General features: G+C 45.6%; 3 protein-coding genes and 1 pseudogene across 6 annotated transcripts; 2 read left to right on the forward strand and 2 right to left on the reverse strand.

Annotated features, from left to right (window-relative positions):
* The first annotated feature begins 1,134 nt into the window (after positions 1 to 1,134).
* On the forward strand, positions 1,135 to 7,247 carry LOC120696198 (annotated as a pseudogene).
* Positions 7,248 to 8,220: 973 nt separating this feature from the next.
* Positions 8,221 to 9,417, forward strand: LOC120695548 (CBS domain-containing protein CBSX6-like). Its single transcript, XM_039978766.1, has 3 exons — positions 8,221 to 8,301; positions 8,433 to 8,635; positions 8,766 to 9,417. The coding sequence occupies exons 1-3, from the start codon at positions 8,221 to 8,223 to the stop codon at positions 9,415 to 9,417; spliced, it is 936 nt and encodes a 311-aa protein (XP_039834700.1).
* A 504-nt stretch (positions 9,418 to 9,921) lies between these two features.
* On the reverse strand, positions 9,922 to 12,798 carry LOC120696199 (proteasome subunit beta type-1-like). The gene is made up of 6 exons (XM_039979335.1): positions 12,477 to 12,798; positions 11,306 to 11,387; positions 10,709 to 10,838; positions 10,472 to 10,614; positions 10,207 to 10,293; positions 9,922 to 10,111 (listed from the first exon to the last, which is right to left on the reverse strand). The coding sequence occupies exons 1-6, from the start codon at positions 12,617 to 12,619 to the stop codon at positions 10,037 to 10,039; spliced, it is 660 nt and encodes a 219-aa protein (XP_039835269.1). The 5' UTR covers positions 12,620 to 12,798; the 3' UTR covers positions 9,922 to 10,036.
* A 1,342-nt stretch (positions 12,799 to 14,140) lies between these two features.
* On the reverse strand, positions 14,141 to 18,386 carry LOC120691997 (glycosyltransferase BC10-like). Of its 4 annotated transcripts, XR_005682449.1 has the most exons (4): positions 17,382 to 18,386; positions 16,805 to 16,949; positions 15,750 to 15,805; positions 14,261 to 14,677 (listed from the first exon to the last, which is right to left on the reverse strand). XR_005682449.1 is itself a non-coding variant. In XM_039975226.1 (3 exons), exons 1-2 carry the CDS (start codon positions 17,860 to 17,862, stop codon positions 16,832 to 16,834), a joined length of 594 nt encoding a protein of 197 aa, XP_039831160.1. In that variant the 5' UTR covers positions 17,863 to 18,386; the 3' UTR covers positions 14,141 to 14,677; positions 16,805 to 16,831. The 4 variants fall into 4 exon arrangements, 3 of the variants coding, with proteins under 3 accessions (XP_039831160.1, XP_039831155.1, XP_039831148.1); XM_039975226.1 differs by lacking the exon at positions 15,750 to 15,805 and having other exon boundaries at positions 14,141 to 14,677; positions 17,387 to 18,386; XM_039975221.1 differs by lacking the exon at positions 14,261 to 14,677 and having other exon boundaries at positions 14,686 to 15,805; positions 17,387 to 18,386.

Raw genomic sequence — 18,386 nt, forward strand, 5'->3', positions numbered from 1 at the left:
CGCTCGTGCGTGCAGACGCCACTGCGCGGTCCTCGATCGCCTTTAGTCACACGGTGACGTCCTCAATCGAGAGCGCGATTTGCGCGAACCGGGGTGGCACGACGCGCAGGTACTTCGCCACCGCCTCTTCCTCGTCGATGGTGACCCCTACCTGTGCCAGCTGACTCACCAGAGAGGTTAGCCACAGCGCGAAATCCTCGATGGTCTCGCCGTCGCAGAAGACGATGGCCTCGTACTCCCGCCGGAGTTGCTGCGCCTTCGCCTTGCGCACTCGGTCGCTGCCGAGCCGCATGGTCTCGAGGCACTCCCAGGCCTCCTTGGCGCTGTCCTTATCACCCAGAGTGGTGATGTACTCGGACGTCACCGACTTCAAGATAGCCTCCATGGCCATCTGGTCCTCGTCCTCATCGACGGCACCCACGGTCACCGCCGCCCACAGACGCCTAGCCTTGAGCATCACCTTCATGAGCACCGACCACTCAGCGTAGTTGGTACGCGTGAGCATGGGGTACTGCGCGCCGCCGATGTCCCGCACCATCTTCTTCACGACGTACGTCATCCCGCCACGCTCCGGCGTGGCGGAGGTATGATGTCCTCATTGGTCGGCGGAACGCCCGGTCCTGCGCTCACGCTCGGCAGAGGTAGCCATGGACACCAGGCACTCAACACAAAGCTCTGGTACCACTTGTTGGCTCGGCCTTGTTCAAGCCGACCCCCAAGATCGATGTGCCGACCACGGCTCTACCACTGCCGACCCCACCAGCTCACGGACTCACACACACACACACGCTTGAGGAAGAAGAAGCTCGGAAGGTGGAACTAGAGAGGAAACAGAGGAAATGGGTGCTGCTTAAATCTCTAAGCTGCAGCTACTCTTCTTTTATACACAAGTCAGTCAACATCTACATGTACAAGGCATGGCTACAGTGCTCAATTGCTACCACTATCGCCGTGCTGCTACTGACTACAGCTACTGTACACTACTGTCACCATGCCGTCGATGACGCAGCTTCACGCTGCCTGCGCAGAGGCCAGGCATGGTAAAAGGGGCGGTCAAACGGGAGCTACTGCTCCTACTGCCAATGAAAAGACAAGTTAGAGCAGGGGTAATTATTTAACACTGAAGCTGCTCCAATGGAAGTTGAGCTGCCGAACATCCGTACCGTACGGATGCAGCAATTGCCTATTCTAATTTGTACCCTTGTAGTGCGTGGCTTTCTTCATTTCAGCTTTTCAGCCTTGCTATTCCTATATTGTAGTATTTTGACAAATTAACATATTATTGGTATGTGCAGGCTACTTCAAATGATTGTTGGAGTTTAGGCAGCAGGCAGTATCCATCTGGTAAATTCCCTAAGGTCTCAGTTGGTATAACGATTCCAAGGGCAGGTTCTGTTTCAAGAGGCAGAGTTGCTTCACCTGCATTTGATAGGAACTTGTCTCAGGGAACTGATGGAATATCTAGACCACCCAAAGGTGATAATACTTTACTTCGGGTTTCTCAAGAAGCTGAAAAACATGATGGACCCACTAAAGGGGCACCTGAAGCTGTCCCTGTTATGAAGGTGTCTGCATCACAACCTGATGATAATACACGTGAGCAAACAGGAACATTTTCCTTCGGAGAAAGAAGAGAACAAGTCAGCAGCCTCGATAAATCAGACACGCCAGAATTTATAAGGTCCGAAAAAAAGCGGGACTTGGAGTCTGCAGATAAAAGCAAGCCCAATAGCGAGATGCTCAGAATGAAGCTGCGGGAGATCCTTGGTGGCGCTTCACAAAACAAGCACGCTGTTGCTTCAACAAACCCTTATGACCTCAAGACACCTGATCAACCTAAAAGTCAAACTGCCAAAATAGCATCTTCAGGGAACAAGGAGTTCACTTCACCTTTTCCTGATAACATCAAGATACCAGATCCACCGAACCATCAAACGGTGAACTTGACAAAGTGTAAACCGTCCCCTGATCCAATTGAGTCAGATTCTGATAGTCCGAAGGTTGTTGAAACGAGACCTGTTACTCGCTCCTTGGGACGCAAGAAAACACCAGCAGCCTCCAAGCAGCAGAGCCGAAGTGCAAAGAAACCATTATCCACTTTTCAATCTACACCCAAGAAGAAAACTACGGATAATGTGTTTACCTTCAATGAGAAATGCACACCTAAAACAGTGGTAAAACATGCAATAGGTGACTCTGGCAGCTTAAGAAAACTGAGAAGCTCAAATCGGAAGGCTAGAGTTGATGTTCAGAATATAAATTATTCAGATAGAATTTTTGATAAGACCTCTCACGATGACAAAGAAGGAAAGCTTTCTTCAAGAAATGCACGATCAAGGCTACATCTCTTTCTTCTTTGTCCCGAACTGGAAAAACTGCTGAGAGCTGTTCTCGGAGCCCTAAAAGGGGATGGAAAATGAATGTGATGGCTAAGATGGAGCCCTGGAAGATACAGTTTTCAGAAAATTTATTGACCAAGACAATGAATGTTGAACAAAATAAGATCTCTCCTCAGAGGACATCATTCAAGAGCAAGGAAAATGTTTCTTCTTCACCACCACCAGAAGATTCAGATAGAAGCCCTCATGCACGTACAGCAGCAGAAAATAATTTCAACTCTCCACCATCTAGGGCTGCTAATCCATCACCTGAACCTAAAATATACCCATGGGATCATGATAGGAGTCCTGAGACAACTGGTAAATTTGGGCCGAAGGTTGCCAGTCCATGGACAGACAGGTTCAGAGACATCCCAGATCATTTCCCGAGCCCTACTCTTGCACCTAATGTGAACACATCCTCATCCCCCCAAATTAGTAAAGGGCTTGGTGCTGACCTATACGCGTCCAAGTGCCCAAAAAGTGCGGACATGTCCAGATCAAGTTCCCTTGCCTCAGATCCAGAATCTGAGCCACTGGTATTCCTCGTAACACATATTTACAATCTTAATTAAAATAGAGTAGTGTTGTTGTATTCCTTGTAACATAACAATGCTATCTTTTCACTGCTGAGTGCTGATTAATATATTGTGATGTTCAGGACGAAATGGATCAAACCCCTGAGCTACCTGGTAGTGAATCTCCTGATTCTGCAGAAGAAAGAGAAAACAGTAAACAATCATCTCTTTCACCCCTTTCTCCAACAGAAGATGAAGGGACTAAAAGCTCTAAACCAGGTTTTACAAATGGTAAGAATACTACATTGTCATTCTATACACTTCATACAGGACAGCAGATTAGTTTGGCTAGATCATGTTATGTCCCCTTTTGTGTTTACGTTCCATATTGAACAAAGGCAAATGTAACAATGCTGTGCCCTGTGCTCTATCCCCCACATTTCCAACCACTGCATGTCCATGCAGAACTTCTAAACACATATTTTTCATGAACATTGAATTAGGCTGGCCCAACAAGCTGTCCTTTTTTTATGACATTCTTGTTTGCCAAATGCCAGCAAGCTAAAATAGTTTTTAATCACAATAAATATTCAATTTGAAGATAGTGTGTTTGTGTGATTAGTAACAGAAAGATTTTTTCATGTCCTGCATGGTAGATTACACATGTTATTCTTTTGCTATGTTAAGTTTGTTTTTTTACTTGGTTTTTGACCGCATAGCTTTTAATAAGTATATTAACTAACTAAATCAATATCTTGAGGCGGCTCAAATTCTTTCATAAAGATGTTTGTGGCATGCTATTCATAACTAATATATGGTTCTTCAAATGCAGGATATAAATCGCACAAATGGCTTCCAGATGTTGACAGCCCTGATAAATCTCCCCTTGAGCATGTGGCTAGGAAATCGAATCTAAAAGAGGACAAAATGAGCAAAAGACGCTTATCTTCGCCCACTCCTTTTGCCGCTTCTGGTAAAACTTCTTACTTTCCTTCTTTGACTCCGTGGTTAGCAGTTCATATTTCATAAAGATGTTTGTGGCTTGCTACTCATAACTAATATATGGTTCTTCAAATGTAGGATATAAATCGCACAAATGGCTTCCAGATGTCGACAGCCCTGATAAATCTCCTCTTGAGCATGTGGCTAGGAAATCGAATCTAAAAGAGGACAAAATGAGCAAAAGACACTTATCTTCACCCACTCCTTTTGCCGCTTCTGGTAAAACTTCTTACTTTCCTTCTTTGACTCCGTGGTTAGCAGTTCATATTTCATAACTCTTTTTTTCAGGAACACAAGAAACTATAATTTCTGACAAAAAACAAGAACAATGCCCGGAAAACTACCTGACCAGGTTTTGTCTTATGCTATATTAATGGAGTATATACATCCTAGTTTGTAGTTTGTTTGATTACATTCTTAATTTTCAACAGGGCTTTTGATCAATTGGTAGTGGTTCTGGGAAGGTTCCAGACTAAGATCAAGTCTGAAACAAGCAAGAAAAGCTCTGAGATACTTGCAGCTACTGAAGAGATAATACGCCAGCACCTTGAGGGGGTTGAGGTGCAGATGCAGGCTGATGTGTAAGATCTTGTCCCAGTGATACCCTGAAAGGCTGAAACCACACCCTCTTATCTGCTTGTACACGTATATACAAGGGGTTATATATATGTAAGGATCACATAAACTAGGGATACAGCTGTTTTGATACGTGGCAGTTTAACTGTTGTTTCAGGGACAAACTGGTCAATGCAGGCAAGTCTAAAAGGAAACGCCTAGAATCAACATTTGAAGGTACAATTTCTTTATGTTAATGCTTCCATCAATCCAGAACTGAATTTTAATTGATAATTGTCACGAGGGGATCCATCATCTGCAACTCGTTCAGAAAGCAGTTAGCCTCCGAGGATGTGCTTATGATCCAATATTCATGATTTCTCATTCACTACTTATTTGGATGATTCAGCTTTAGGCAATGTTATCACACTACTAGAAAAATGCCTTAAGGCACCGGTTGCAGGTGCTCTTTGGTACCGGTTTTTTGAACCGGTACCCCGAAAGTGGTACCAAGAGCCTTTGGTACCGGGTAAATTAACCGGTACCTAAGGCCTCCAAAATTTACGAAAAATATTCTCTTTGGCTGGGATTTGAACTCGCGACCTCTAGCCTTGCGCGTTGCTCCTTTACCATCTCAGCTACAAAGTTCTTTTGATTGAGAAGGATATGCTTTCCTTTTGAAGTAACCCATGGATGAGCCTAAGGTACCGGTTGGTAATACCAACCGGTACCTAAGGCTCCTAAGGTACCGGTTGGTAACACCAACTGGTACCTAAAGCTCGTCTAAAGGTACCGGTTGGTGGTACCACCCGGTACTAATATAAAAATTACCACTCGGTACCTATGGAGAGCCTTAGGTACCGGTTGATAATACCAACCGGTACCTAAGGCTCATTCAAAGATTTCATCCACCCCAAAAGTACCGGTATAGAAATGAACCGGTACCAGTACTTTTGGGGTGGACCTAAGGCTTGTTTTCTAGTAGTGTCAGATTGGGCGATAACATAGAACGATAATCTGGCCTTTTGGAATCTTCATCACCTATGCGAAGTACATTTTGAATCCAGTCAGTGAGAACCATGTCCTGTTATTTACAGCTTATCATGTACTTAGTAGAACATAATGATAAGTTCATAGCAAACCAGGCAATAATAAACAAATTGTGCATATGAAATCCACAAGCCCAGCTTGCATGGTGTTACATTGGGAAATTTGGTTCTTGTAATCCCATCGTCATTTCCGAACTGAAGCATTATGTTAATGTCATGACTCATGAGATGATTTTTGAGAAATTAAGCAGCATCTCCTAATCTATGTGCCATTATCCAATATGGATGATTTTTATTTTCATTATTTCGATCTTTTTTGCACCTTGTTGTGTATCTAGGTAAATATCTAAGTTTTACAGTCATTAAATTTCCTAGTTTTCCTGCTTTATTTATTATTTTCGTACAAATTATTAATTACTCAAATTATGTCTTTTTGGTTCACAGAGAAACATGAAAAGTTGAGGGTTCTTCATGAGAAGTTCAAGGAGGAGGTTAATAAGCAGCTGCTGGATTGCAGGGATTCTCTCAAGGATTTTGAATCTTACCATGCAGAACTTAAGTAGCTGACAAGCAAAGTAAGTTTAAAACTACACTAAACATTCATAGCAATGCAATTGAACCATTTACCTGATGACTGATGGGCTGTTACCTAACATTTTACAAAAACTGTGAACCCATGTTAGCCTTTGCGAGCATGAAGCCTTGTGAAGTGGATACTAGCTGTGAAATCTTGCCTATCCATAATTCCATACACTTCAATTATATTCTTCCAACTGTTTCTCTATTTCAAAATATGTTAGCTGGTCCATCCGTTCTGGAATACAGCTATTTTTATGTTTGTCCTAAGTAAAAATGTTTTTAACTTTGATTATCAATAGCAAAAAAGTAAGAAAATTTGACAATATAAAATGGTAAAAATGATGGCAGTGCATTCACGGTGAAACAAACAATTATAGGTTATAGCATATAACTTTTTTCTATTTGAAACTAAATTATTTTGAGATACTGTTGGTCAAAGATGAATTTTTGAGTTTGGATAAACCGCAAACCTTAAAACATCTGTATTATGGGACAGATGGAGTAGTTTAGATAAATGATTCTGTGTGCCTGCAGTCATTGCTTTGGCATCTGTAGCCATAGCTGTGTTAATTTGCATCGTTGACCAATAAATCTGTTTATACTTCTACATGATCAAATTTTAAGTTGGCCGGCATCCTACGACCAGTTGGCCGGCTGGGGCTGGTGGCACCCCCGCGGCGCGGGTTCGAGTCCTGGGGGACGCGAATTTCCGATGCCGCGGGGAAAAATCCCCCTCGCTGGGTCGGCCAGGGTTCGGGGGGTTTCTCGGTTGGGGTTAAGAGCCGAGGCAGTCGCTTCCTCTTAATGAAATGTGGGCGGGGACCATTTCAACCCCCCCCCCCTCCGAGTTTTTTATGATCAAATTTTCTGACCATTGACTATTTACTATTTAATTTATTCCGTCTTTCCATTAATTGCATTAACAGAGTCGTCCCACAAGAAGCTCCTAGCAAATGCGGAGAAAACAGTAGGCGCTCAGCTCAATGATGCAGAAACCAACATTGCAGAGGTCCAGAAGGTATGTCAAAGGCGATTTTCAAAGCTCAGTCCTTATGGGTATCGACCAAAAATGCTCATCTCTTTCTGACACTCTGCAGAGAGCACGGAAGAGGATGAATGGCCTGAAATACGTCCTCAAGGAGCTGATTGCAGAAGCTGCAGATTGACTGCTCGAAGTTCATTCACTCCGTCCAAGTACATAAGCATTGGTACAAGATTAGGATACACAGGATGCACATTGCAAACACGTTTACGAGTCCATTTACAAGGGGTACAGGAGAATTGTGACGCACATAGGTTCTTTCTTGACAAATTGAACTTTGGAAAAAAAAATTAAACTTCCAGGTATCCATGGTTTCATTTTCTTGGTCCTGTTAGGTTTTTATTTGCAACCAGGACAACGTGCACCGCTGTGTATTGGTTGCACTATTTTTGCATTAGTTGCTAAATTACTGTCTAGGAAAACAGCAACACCCAGCACCTTGCAGTGGTACGTGAACCAGGACGCAGTTGTGTACTGTCGTCCTTCATTCTTCTGAAACTCGTGAATCTTGATGCTGTAATGAAGAGATCTTTTGGACCCAACATTGTCTAGGAATATTGGTTGTAAACGTGGTAGGACGCTGGCTTTGATGCTGTGCATTGAAAATCAAACGGGGCTGTTTGGTTGTACCGCTGATTGAATTGACGACTTCTGGTGCCGTTTTTGCATAGATACGCGATGTTGATTCATAATTTCTGACGCTGTTCCATCTTCCATCATTCCTTGTATCTGTGTGCTTGTGCTATCGTGTGGTTGGCACCGAGCTGCTGATGTATTATGAAGTGCAGTAGATTCCGCAGGAAATCCAGCCTCTCTGAGGACGCTGCAGTTGATTTCAGAAGACGATGCTTCGAAACCAAGCGCACGATGCAGTGTTCTCCCTGTTATTTAAGCTGTATGTATGTTGAGCAGCATACAGATAGTTCTGATATCGTACACTGAAAAAAAAAGGGGAAATCGAGCACCGGACATTTGTATGCTTCTACGTTGCTGCTTCTACGCCTACGCGCGCAGAGCATGCATTGGTTGGATCAAGAGACTTTGGCGTCAGCATGGACTCCTATATCCTCGGAATGGGACTCGATCTGTGGCACGGCATGACCGGCGGATTCATCGCGAGGCCCCACTCAACCAGAGGCCAGCGTCTCGGACAGCGCGCCGCGCGCGGGCCCACACTGGTATGCGAATGGCCCACATCGTGTTCCTCCGCACGGCCGCCGCCGACCTCACCGCCGGCAAGCCGCCGCTGCGGGGCGTGCCGGCCTCGGCGCCGCTCTCCGCGGCGGCCGCGGCGATCCCGGCGTCGCAGGAGGCCGACGTGGCCGTATGGCGCGACGGCGCCTCGCCCCTGGCGCCCGCCGCGGCCACCGTCATCGGCCTCCTCAGCTCCCTCGACGTCGTCGCCTTCCTGGCCGCCCACCCCGGCGGCGCGGCCGCCGCCATGAGGACGCCCGCCGGCGACGTGGTGGCGCACGAACCGGCGCTCGTGCGCGAGGTCGAGCCCCACACGAGGTGACGCACGACACGCTGTGGAACTCGGCTGTTTCGTTTCGTCGTTGATCCGCGTCATTTCTTTTCTGAACATGTCGTCGTAGAAAAAAACAGAGAAATGTGACTCAGTTTTCGGTTTCGTACGTGCAAGGTTGATTGAAATAGTGGAGCTGATGAAGCAAGGAGCGAGGCGGGTCCTGGTGCGCAAGAACATCACGGAGGCGTGCACCGTGGTAGACAAGAAGCCGTTCGCGCCATTCTACAAGGCGGTGCTCAAGATCACCGGGGGGCCGAAAGCGGCGGCCTCGGCGAAGGCCGTCGGCCAGTCGTCGTCGTCGGCTCCGGCGGCGTTCGGCTGCGACAGGTACTGCTGCCTGACGCGGGAGGACATCGTGCGCTTCCTCATCAACTGCCTCGGCGCGCTGGCGCCGACCCCGCTGCAGTCCATCTCCTCGCTGGGCGCCGTCAACCGCGGCTACGCCCACGTCGAGGCCTCCTCGCCGGCCATCCAGGCCTCATGGAGGGTCCCCTCCGAGCCACGCGCCGTCGCCGTCGTGCGGACGAACCGCGACGGCTCGCACAAGGTCCTGGCCGACGTGTCCGCGCACAGGCTGTGGCTGCGCGACTACGTGGCCGCCGCGGACGCCATGGCGAGCTTGTCGTCGCTGAGCTTCGCCGCGGGAGTCGACGGCCACGGGATGGTGCCGCCGGACGACGACGACGTGGACGCTGCCGCACCGTCGCCGAGGGCGTCGAGGCTCAGCAGCGGGAGGGATGGGTCCGAGGCGAGCCTCGTCGGCTAGATGATGATGGCGAGCCACGGCGGGAACGCGGCGCTCAGGTGCAGGGGCACGAGCTCGCTCGCCGCCATCATGGCGCAGATGCTGTCGTACAGGTCCACGCACATCTGGGTCACCGACGCCCAGGATGACGTCTTGGTTGGCGTGGTTGGCTACATGGAGATCTTCAACGCTGTCACCAGGGGTGTTGCTCTTCCAGCCTAAATGTTCTTTTGAGTTTATAGGATTTTTAGGTGCAATTTGATGGGGTTTTGCTCGATTGATCTGCTATTTTGAATTTAGGCAACCTTATAGTTCTTCCAAGTTCTAACTGTTTACCTGTTGGTAATTAGGTGAGTGAGCACAGATCATGTGCTTTGGGTTAAGAGCATCATGCTCAAATGAAACCTTGGTTTTCTCCATTCTTTTAACAGAGCAAGTTCATTTATGTTATCCCAATGCTCAGGCAATGGCTATTTCAGTAAGCAATTCGAAAAGCTCGAAAAGGAAGTGTATCAGATGAAATGATGGATTGTAATCACTTCCTGCTAGAATCAAAATAATGGAAATTCAAATACATCAGACAGTGAAACAAATATCCTTATGCTTAAAATTGGTAGTTCCATTTTACAGAAACGGTGCATTAATCCTTCCTCAGTTCAATGGACTCTCGGTGTGTGCCGGAGCTGTTGATGACCACAATTTCCAATCTATCTCCCTGCAAATTTCGTGGAACAGCAATATTGGATTCAGAAATTTCGCGAGTCATCGCTAGTAATATATGGAAATCTAAAGTACAGGAAAGCGTCATACAGTGTATATGTCTCGTTCTGTGGCTGATGCGAAAACATCCTTCACCAGATCAACCGCATCAGATTCAGACAAGGGTGTCACTGCATCCTGAATGATAAGAAGCATTGTGTTAAAACTTTTGTTTAGTGAGAACGACACGTTGCAACTGAGACAGTTTTTTTTTTTTACTTCTCATGAGCTTATCATTGGCTCCTATTTCCCAGGTTAACAGAACATATGCATACGTGGATTAAGCAGTTGAATTTTTTTTAGAACTAGAACTCACCCGAGCTGGCAGTAGAAGAGGACTAGGAGTTTTCAATTGGTTGTCAAGAACAGGCATCATCAATGCTGCACCTGTTCCCTGAGCACTATAACCAGTCCTCTCATAAGACCCAACGGCATCGTATGTAAAGACACATCCTTTACCTGCCAAAGGAGAAGACAGAAGATATGCTCAGAGGCACGATCACACTGAATGATCGATGTAAATTAGTAGTCCTATGCTAAAATCAAACTTTACCATGGCTGTCCAGTCCACCCAACACATTGAAAGTGTAGTATGGAAAGAATCTCTTGTAGTCAAGTGTGTTTGATAGAAGTTGTGCCATTGCAGGGCAACTCATCTTCTTGTTATTGTTGTGTTCATAGACCTGAAAAAGAGGAAATGCACAAGTATCAGAAACATGTACTAGTACGGTTCAGGATGACACAATATTTACCCTCACTGTTTGTTGCTTCACTAAAAAGGTACTCCATATTTGGTTAGGTATAAATAGATGTATTGTAGTTTTAGCTACACATCACCAAAGCAGTCATGACCCAAAACTGCATAATGCAGATCTGTTGAGAACATCGTTCTTTCATAGGGACTGACAATCTTTCTACATAAAGTTCAACCACACAGTTTTCTTTCTTAGAGAAAAGTGACCTCTCAGTTTATCAATTTAACAGAAAAATTTGGAATACTAGACATGGTCAACAGATAATCCATCTACGAATCGTACAATTCCAATAGTAAAGTTGATGAAACAGGGTTCAACTGTAAAATCACAATAATATTAGCAGAGGTCTGACAATTACTTCAACAGCTCAGTAATGAATAGCCTTAGTAACTTACCAATTCTTTGGCAGCCAGATTCTTCTGCAAAGCTTTGATATCACCTTGGAACCCAGATGAGGCCAAAACACATTTGTCTGCACTGTTCGTTGATAAGGAGAGAGAAACGTTAGCAATTCAGCACATACATTCAGAGAAAAAATAACAGATAGGCTTTTATTTTATTAAGAAAATAAGGCAGGTTCACTTTTGTGGAAAAGCATTGCTCAGAGAATGTGAAATCACCAAGGTTAGGTCCAAAATAAATACTTTATGATTATTACTTGCAAAGCTTTTTGTACATACAAAGATGGTTTTGGAAAAAACTAGACATCTCATTTTGATCCATAACATGTACTGTTTCACCACTTTCACGCAGTTTCAAGTTCAGAAGATAGATCATGGTAGCACTGCCACAAATTTCTAAGCGTTCACAGAATGTAACTCTCCAAGAAAAGGTACCAAGTGCCACATTACTGTTCCATGCTATAGGACATATATAGTACTCCCTCCGTTTTTTTTTTAATGTTTGACGCCTTTTAGTTAGCCGGCGACAAACAATATTTAAGTAGCCCATGTACTTCAGCAAGATCAGTTAGGCACTTAGGCTAACTGTGATTTGGCCAATGTTGCAACCTGGGTCAAGTTCAGGGGGCACATAATGCAATTAGCAAGTTGAGGCAGGGTGGATGAGACAGCCATACATGTTTAGGGACTGGTGGCGCAAATTTCTCTTTTACAAATATCCTAAAATTGAAATTAGTTGTCAAAGTTATGTTTTGAATTCCAGTGGTACTCAAGTCTGACTGGAATAGCAGTACTATTGTACTACCTCCGTCCTTATATGTTTTTGAACTAGCCGGTGACAAACATTTAGCAACGGAGGGAGTACACTGTACTAAAGTTCATCCTGGATTATTGCAAATTCCCTGAGTAACTGACTATCCAACACCAAGTTTCAGGACACGATTACTGCATCCCAGCCGTAATGAAAACTCGAAAACTGATGATACCCGAGTCTAGAGGCACAAATCATATAATTTCACGTACAAACGCAAGGCTCCGCATTTCCGCAAGGCTAACCGCACCAAAAACGGCCGTACTATACTATCGCGTAACAGGGTAGCCGGATCTGTGAGTCCAGAAAACCCAGCCTGAAATCAACAGCCGGAGGAAAGGTTCAGAAATATACAGCTGGGCGATCTTGGAGTGGTCGCGGGACAGGATGCTGTATCCGACGGAGAGGCGGGTGTCGGCAGCGACGACGCAGTAGTCGGCGCCGGCGACGGCCACGCACGTGCCGCCGTTGTTCTCGTACGGGTTGAACCTCGACATCGCCTCTGCGCTCTCGGTCCGATCTCTTCTGAATTCTGAACTTGGATGCGGATTCGCGAAGCGCGGTCAGGGGAAGGCGAGGGGGGGGCTCTCTCGCTTTGCTTGTAGTTATAGGCAGGAGGCAGCTCCGGCGAGCCGCGGGAGTCGTCGAGTTCTCCGGATCGGGCTGCTTGTGATGCAAGAAGAGGGCTACTCCGGCTCGGTCGCTTTCGTCGGGTTGAACTCTGGCGGGCTTAGATGGGCCGCTTTTCGGCCTATAAACTCGTGTACTGGGCTAATAGGCCCGATTGATGGGAGGCTAACCCATTACAGCGAAGTCTGTATGGTACTGGTATCCCTCCTCTTTCACAATATTTGTTCGGTGCTGGCATAATATTGATTAATGTTTATTCAAATCAAATTATTTTTTTCCTTTCAGATTCATATAGACATATTAGTACTTCTCTGATCTCAAAAACTTTATCACTGTTTACTTTTTCACGAATATTTGGCCATTCATATTATTCAAAACTTTTTAAAAGGGGATAAAAATACAAGTCATGACAAAACTAATTTTTAAAAACATGATTGTGCACGTTGTTTTCATTAATAGAAATTTTTTGAGTAGAATACAAGTCCGATGTGGAGTGTTTGTTACTCCATCGGTCCCAAAAAAAATACAGGGCTATATATTATTGTCATGCATATGATTATTTGTATATATGTTTATGGATTTATTAAAATACATATATGAATATAAACAGAAAATATATAGAATAAACCCTTACAACTTAGGACTGATTGAGTATTATATATTTTTTCTGGAACATGAAGTCTCGATTTATCTGAAACTTTGGACGAGATTGACATAATATTCTGATTCAAATAGGTTCAAGGCTGTCTCCAACAAGACCAGGTAAATGGACGTGCATACACTGTTTGCGTACTGTAGCACAGAGTAAGGTGGGGTAGGAAATAATGGATAGAAGGCCGTTTGACCACCCTTGCTGGAGATAGCCTAACACGGCATTCTCTGTTTACTCGATCCTTGACTACTGTTCGCTACTTTTAAAGCTTAACACACATTATACATTGCAGTCCGCTCTCCCTCAATCTATTGCGTCCTTCGTCTACGCAAAGGAGTACACAGATGTGCTCAGCACGGCGTAAGTATATCCTCGCTCGTGTGCTCTGCTCACATTTATAAAGGTGTCGCAATCTTGCGCCGGTCGTGTGTTGCATGCTGCAGGGTTATATATGCATGGGAGGCTGGTTTCGCTGCCGTTGCTCATTGCCGGTTAGGCTATCTCCAACGAGGGCTTCTATCCCACCTTCTATCCATTATTCTCTACCCCACTTCACTCTCTGCTACAGTACGAAACAGTGCAAAAATTTGAAATAGCAACCCATATACCAACCTTTGTTGGAGATAGCCTTAGACGGTCTCTAGCAACACACGATATATACATATACATATACATACACTATTTGTGTATTTATAACATACTCTAGACAGAATGGTGGTGAGGTAGAGTATCGATGGACGATGGAATGGTCCAACTGTTGGACATACATAGCCTTATACAGTGTTTGGTATAGTGTGACGACTGATGAAGAACTAGTAGAGTGTCCGTGCATTGCCACGGTGGTACAAAATATAGATACAGAATATTAATTATCATTCTAATTTATGATTTCCAGAAGCGATGTGTGTCAATATAAAAAATCAATAGAAATGTTGTCGGTAGATCTATATGAAAAATATATCATCTGCGTCATCTTCTCTCTGTTGGCCTTGGGACTGAGAGGGGCCTCTGTCAGCGACACACAGGATGATCTTCAGGTAACACGGAGTTCGCTGTAGGTGTGACGTCAGATTTTCTCCATGTCATTCCAATTCTTGATGATGCCATGTTCAATCGTTTCAGTGTCAAGATGCCTATGTTTGCCTCAGCTTCATCACCAACGTAAGCATCCTTTTGGCCCATGCCTACCATGACACCAGTATATAGCGTGGTCTTCCCACAATGCTAGGGAAGGGAAGACAGCTCTTGATGCATCATCACCGGCGAAACCTGCCTGTAAATATTAAGGAGGTGGCAACTATTAGTTGACAGGAGTAGAGTTGCTTTATTAAAAATATTTTTGTGTGTGATAACCCTTGACCATTCCAGTGCAATTGTCACATACAATAACTTGAAATTATTTTGAGCATGTTTGTTTAATTTCAAATTATTATTCATAACTTGAAATGGATGTCTAAATTATTGCCGGCACTTTATAAAAAAATACGGAGAGAAGCATTTTTAAATGATCAGACCATCTCTAAATACTCATTACTGGGGTGCTTTCCTCTATAACTTATGCTTACAATTAAAAATTTCAGTACATATGGTGAATATGAAAAGGCATACTATATGAAGCATGAAAAAGACTTTGGGAACCAATATTAAAGCATGATCAGAGATGAAGTAGTTTTCCATTTGTGTGATTTTAGCTTCATCCTGCAGAAAGTATTTTTATATGCTTGTCACATCAGATATCCTAATTTTGCAGGCATTAGAGGAACGCAATGACCATCTACAGAAATGGAGACAATCTCAGAGCTAGAGTAAGTCGATGCAAAGATCAAATACCAAAGAGAAGAAACATGGGACATTATATCCAAATTATATCAAGCACAAACATGGGGCACTATAAACCTGCAAGGATGCCCTGCAAGGATCAGAGAGATGCCACCAGCATTTTCAGAATGACAACACTATGCGCATAAAAACTAAAAATTTAGTAAGTAGATCAAGTCCACGTATTCAGGGAGCCTATTTTGCAGCTTGCTAGGTTAGTGAAGGCTAAATATCTAAGATCACTATGCTCATACTTACATTCCGTTATTGTGTATTTATTGTACTGCATCAACCATCGTTGTAATGTGTTACTAATCATATTGACGTGTTATTATCTCTGATCAAAGTTTGCAGTTTGACAACTCAAATGAAATTTTTTACAGAGTATGGAGCATTGTAGCCCTGATTTACAGATTGATTGGTTATTAGACAATTAATCAAGCAGCTTTAATATGGCAAATGCCACTGATATTTCACCGAATAGACTGTTAAACAACTTCTATTTTGAATGGGAAATATGATGATACCTTGAACAGAAGGATAGCGGCAAGGTTCAGAAATCAGATGGGCAATTCAGAAACACCTGGAAAACAAATAACAGGAAGCAAACTGAAATTACATCCGTTTCGCCTCCTATTCCATCATCAGACACACCGAACTGTGTCCCCCCCCCCCCCCTCCTCCTCCGGTCATGCATCAGATTACATACTTAAGAAAATGGACCTAGATGACATGGTAGACATTCTAAGATAGTCTCCCTGTGTTAATGGTGATTCCCTAAAAAAACTGCACCGACATAAAAATCAAGTAATCTACACTCTCAATGAAACAAGAAAAAAAATCATGCAACATATTTGTCACATCTCTCCAAAACCAAGAATTAATATGTTAAGTGGCACCATAATTCGCCACTTGAGTAGGTTTCTATAAAAGAGCACCTTAAAGTTCACAGGAACTGTGCTTACGCGTGAGTGTTACCCAATCATTCAACCATTTATACTCACTTGAAAAATAGAAATTGTTGGGACCTGCATATCAACGGAAACCCTTGTAGGCACAAAGAACAATCCAAGCAAGAAGCCTATGATGAAGCCAAATAATTTTCAAGCAGAAGAAATGAAAAGGCATAATCTGGATTTGCCTGGGATTTTCAAACCGTGCATATTGTATCACTAAACCCCTACTTTTGGGTGATAACTGATAAGTGATGTTAGGAAGGGCAATTCAGTTTTTATTGTATACTAAAGTGAGTGTTTGCAAAGATTGCATAGCTGACCACTGATTTGGGGAACTTAGATTCACAGAGATAATGGTAGAAGTAGTACAAAAGGACCAGTGCCAACATGTTAAGGTATATAAAAAAATAGTACACGCTCCCTTCGGCCATAGGAATCGTAAGCAGTTTCACACACTCCCTTCGAATTCTATAATATCTAGAGCTCCACACCATTTGCTTTCTTATACGCCTTGTGTTAAGATCAGAGTTAAGCCTCTACAATAATTAAATTCAGGAAACAACAACAATTGATATGGGTCTGATGTGAACATATAAACAAAGTTCAAGAAGGGCATGCTCTAGAACCTATTCTGGAAGGCCAGCGGGTGCTTGTCATGCTCCAGGCGATCTGATTTCGCCTGGGTGGATGAGAGCTGCGCGATCAAGATGACGAGCTGCAGGGGCAGGGGCGGGCAGGTGGACTGCAAGCCAGGGATCCAAGCTCCGGCACCTAAAGAAGAGAAGTTATGACTTATGAGGCCTTTGCCACGGAGATGCAATGCAGGCAGCCTGCGGAATCGGCAATTTTATAGCGGAAGAGGTTGATTCTTGTCACATGTATAGAAAACATCAAATGATGTGCACTCAAGTAAGCTGCATAATCCTGATCCACGGACAGTATTCAGCGAAGTACCATCAGTACTGTGATACATATGCTTTAGAAACAAGATTACTCACCGTTAAAGAAAGCATATTCAGTAGTAGTAGTTCAGTACATCACTGGTGGTGCTGTGACAATATAATACTGTACTGGATAATAAATGTTGATTTGGAATTCATTGAACGGTGTAGGTTAAGCTCAATGTACTGGCACTAAAATGGGATGCGGGGTTTGTTTCTGCTGTTGACTCATCCAGATCAATCTTGAGCGAGGTTAGCTAACCTTACTGGGGATTTGGCGTCGATAGAAGACGGATTCGGAGGTGAAGTTGGCCCGATAGGACGGCAGCGCGTGGACGTAGATGGAGTAGCCGGTAGCGGCCCTCGTTCCCCCGGAAGAAGCGCTCCCAGAGCGGCGCCAGCGGCAGCGGGCCGCGCGTGAGGAACATGAAGGCCAGCTTGGGCACACGCCGGAATGGGTACCGCCGCACCCCCGGGCGGAACGACGCACGCCAGAGCAGGTCCTCGTCCGTCATCGAGTGATCCAGTCCCTCCGCCGCCACAGTGTTGGCGGCAGCGGCAGCAGGGGAGGCTCCGCCTCCAAGCCATGGCCGGAACAGCTTAACCGTCGCCGCGTGCCCGTGCCGCGCCATGAGCATGCCAGCCACGGTCAGCCCCAGGCCGAGCAGCAGGAACACCTTGAGCATCCCCCACTGGAACGCCCTATGCTGCCACTGCCTCGCCTCCTTCATGTCGTCCTCCATGGTGAGACCGTGGCCGCGAAGCCCGGGAGGCGTGATTCGGGGGCCGCGAGGCCGGGAGGCGGCTGCGTGTCCCACAGTCGGAGGGACACGGCGTCGGCGGCGCGGTCCGGCGGTGCCTGCGTGCACTGCGGCCGGAAGGAGACGGCATCGGCGCGGGTCCGGGGGCGCCTGCGCGCCCTGCGGCCGGAGGGGGACACCGGCAGGGGCGCGTTCCAGAGGGGCCAGCGGCGGTGGCGACACGGGGGGCGCGCGGGCGCCCTGCTGCCGGAGGGGGGAAGGCGACGGCTGCGGCAGATGCGGCCCGGTCCCACGGCGGTCCGGCGGTGGGAGCTCAGGCCGTCGTGGGCGCGTGGGGGAGGGAGACGAGGAAGGCGCTCTTGGGGAGGAAGCGGAGCGCGCGTGGGAGGCGAGCGGTTTCTGGAGCGTGCGTGGGAGGCGAGCGGTTTCTGGAGCGGGCGGAGGATGCGCAGGGCAAGCGGTGGTTTTGATTTTTGTATCGAGAGTGCAGGAAGCGGGACGGGGAC

This window comes from Panicum virgatum, chromosome 2K, assembly GCF_016808335.1.
Source record: "Panicum virgatum strain AP13 chromosome 2K, P.virgatum_v5, whole genome shotgun sequence".
Taxonomy (NCBI): Eukaryota; Viridiplantae; Streptophyta; class Magnoliopsida; order Poales; family Poaceae; genus Panicum; species Panicum virgatum.

What these genes read in the sequence shown, in the direction of transcription:
- LOC120695548 (XM_039978766.1), top strand. Translation starts at nt 8,221, where the DNA reads ATGACCGGCGGATTCATCGCGAGGCCCCACTCAACCAGAGGCCAGCGT. An exon ending in CCGCGCGCGGGCCCACACTG is followed by an intron (nt 8,302 to 8,432) that starts GTATGCGAATGG and finishes CCGGCGTCGCAG; the next exon opens with GAGGCCGACGTGGCCGTATG. An exon ending in GAGGTCGAGCCCCACACGAG is followed by an intron (nt 8,636 to 8,765) that starts GTGACGCACGAC and finishes CGTACGTGCAAG; the next exon opens with GTTGATTGAAATAGTGGAGC.
- LOC120696199 (XM_039979335.1), bottom strand. Translation starts at nt 12,619, where the DNA reads ATGTCGAGGTTCAACCCGTACGAGAACAACGGCGGCACGTGCGTGGCC. An exon ending in ATCTGGCTGCCAAAGAATTG is followed by an intron (nt 10,839 to 11,305) that starts GTAAGTTACTAA and finishes CCTCTTTTTCAG; the next exon opens with GTCTATGAACACAACAATAA. An exon ending in GGGTGGACTGGACAGCCATG is followed by an intron (nt 10,615 to 10,708) that starts GTAAAGTTTGAT and finishes CTCCTTTGGCAG; the next exon opens with GTAAAGGATGTGTCTTTACA.
- LOC120691997 (XM_039975226.1), bottom strand. Translation starts at nt 17,862, where the DNA reads ATGGAGGACGACATGAAGGAGGCGAGGCAGTGGCAGCATAGGGCGTTC. An exon ending in CTATCGACGCCAAATCCCCA is followed by an intron (nt 16,950 to 17,386) that starts GTAAGGTTAGCT and finishes TCTCTTCTTTAG; the next exon opens with GTGCCGGAGCTTGGATCCCT.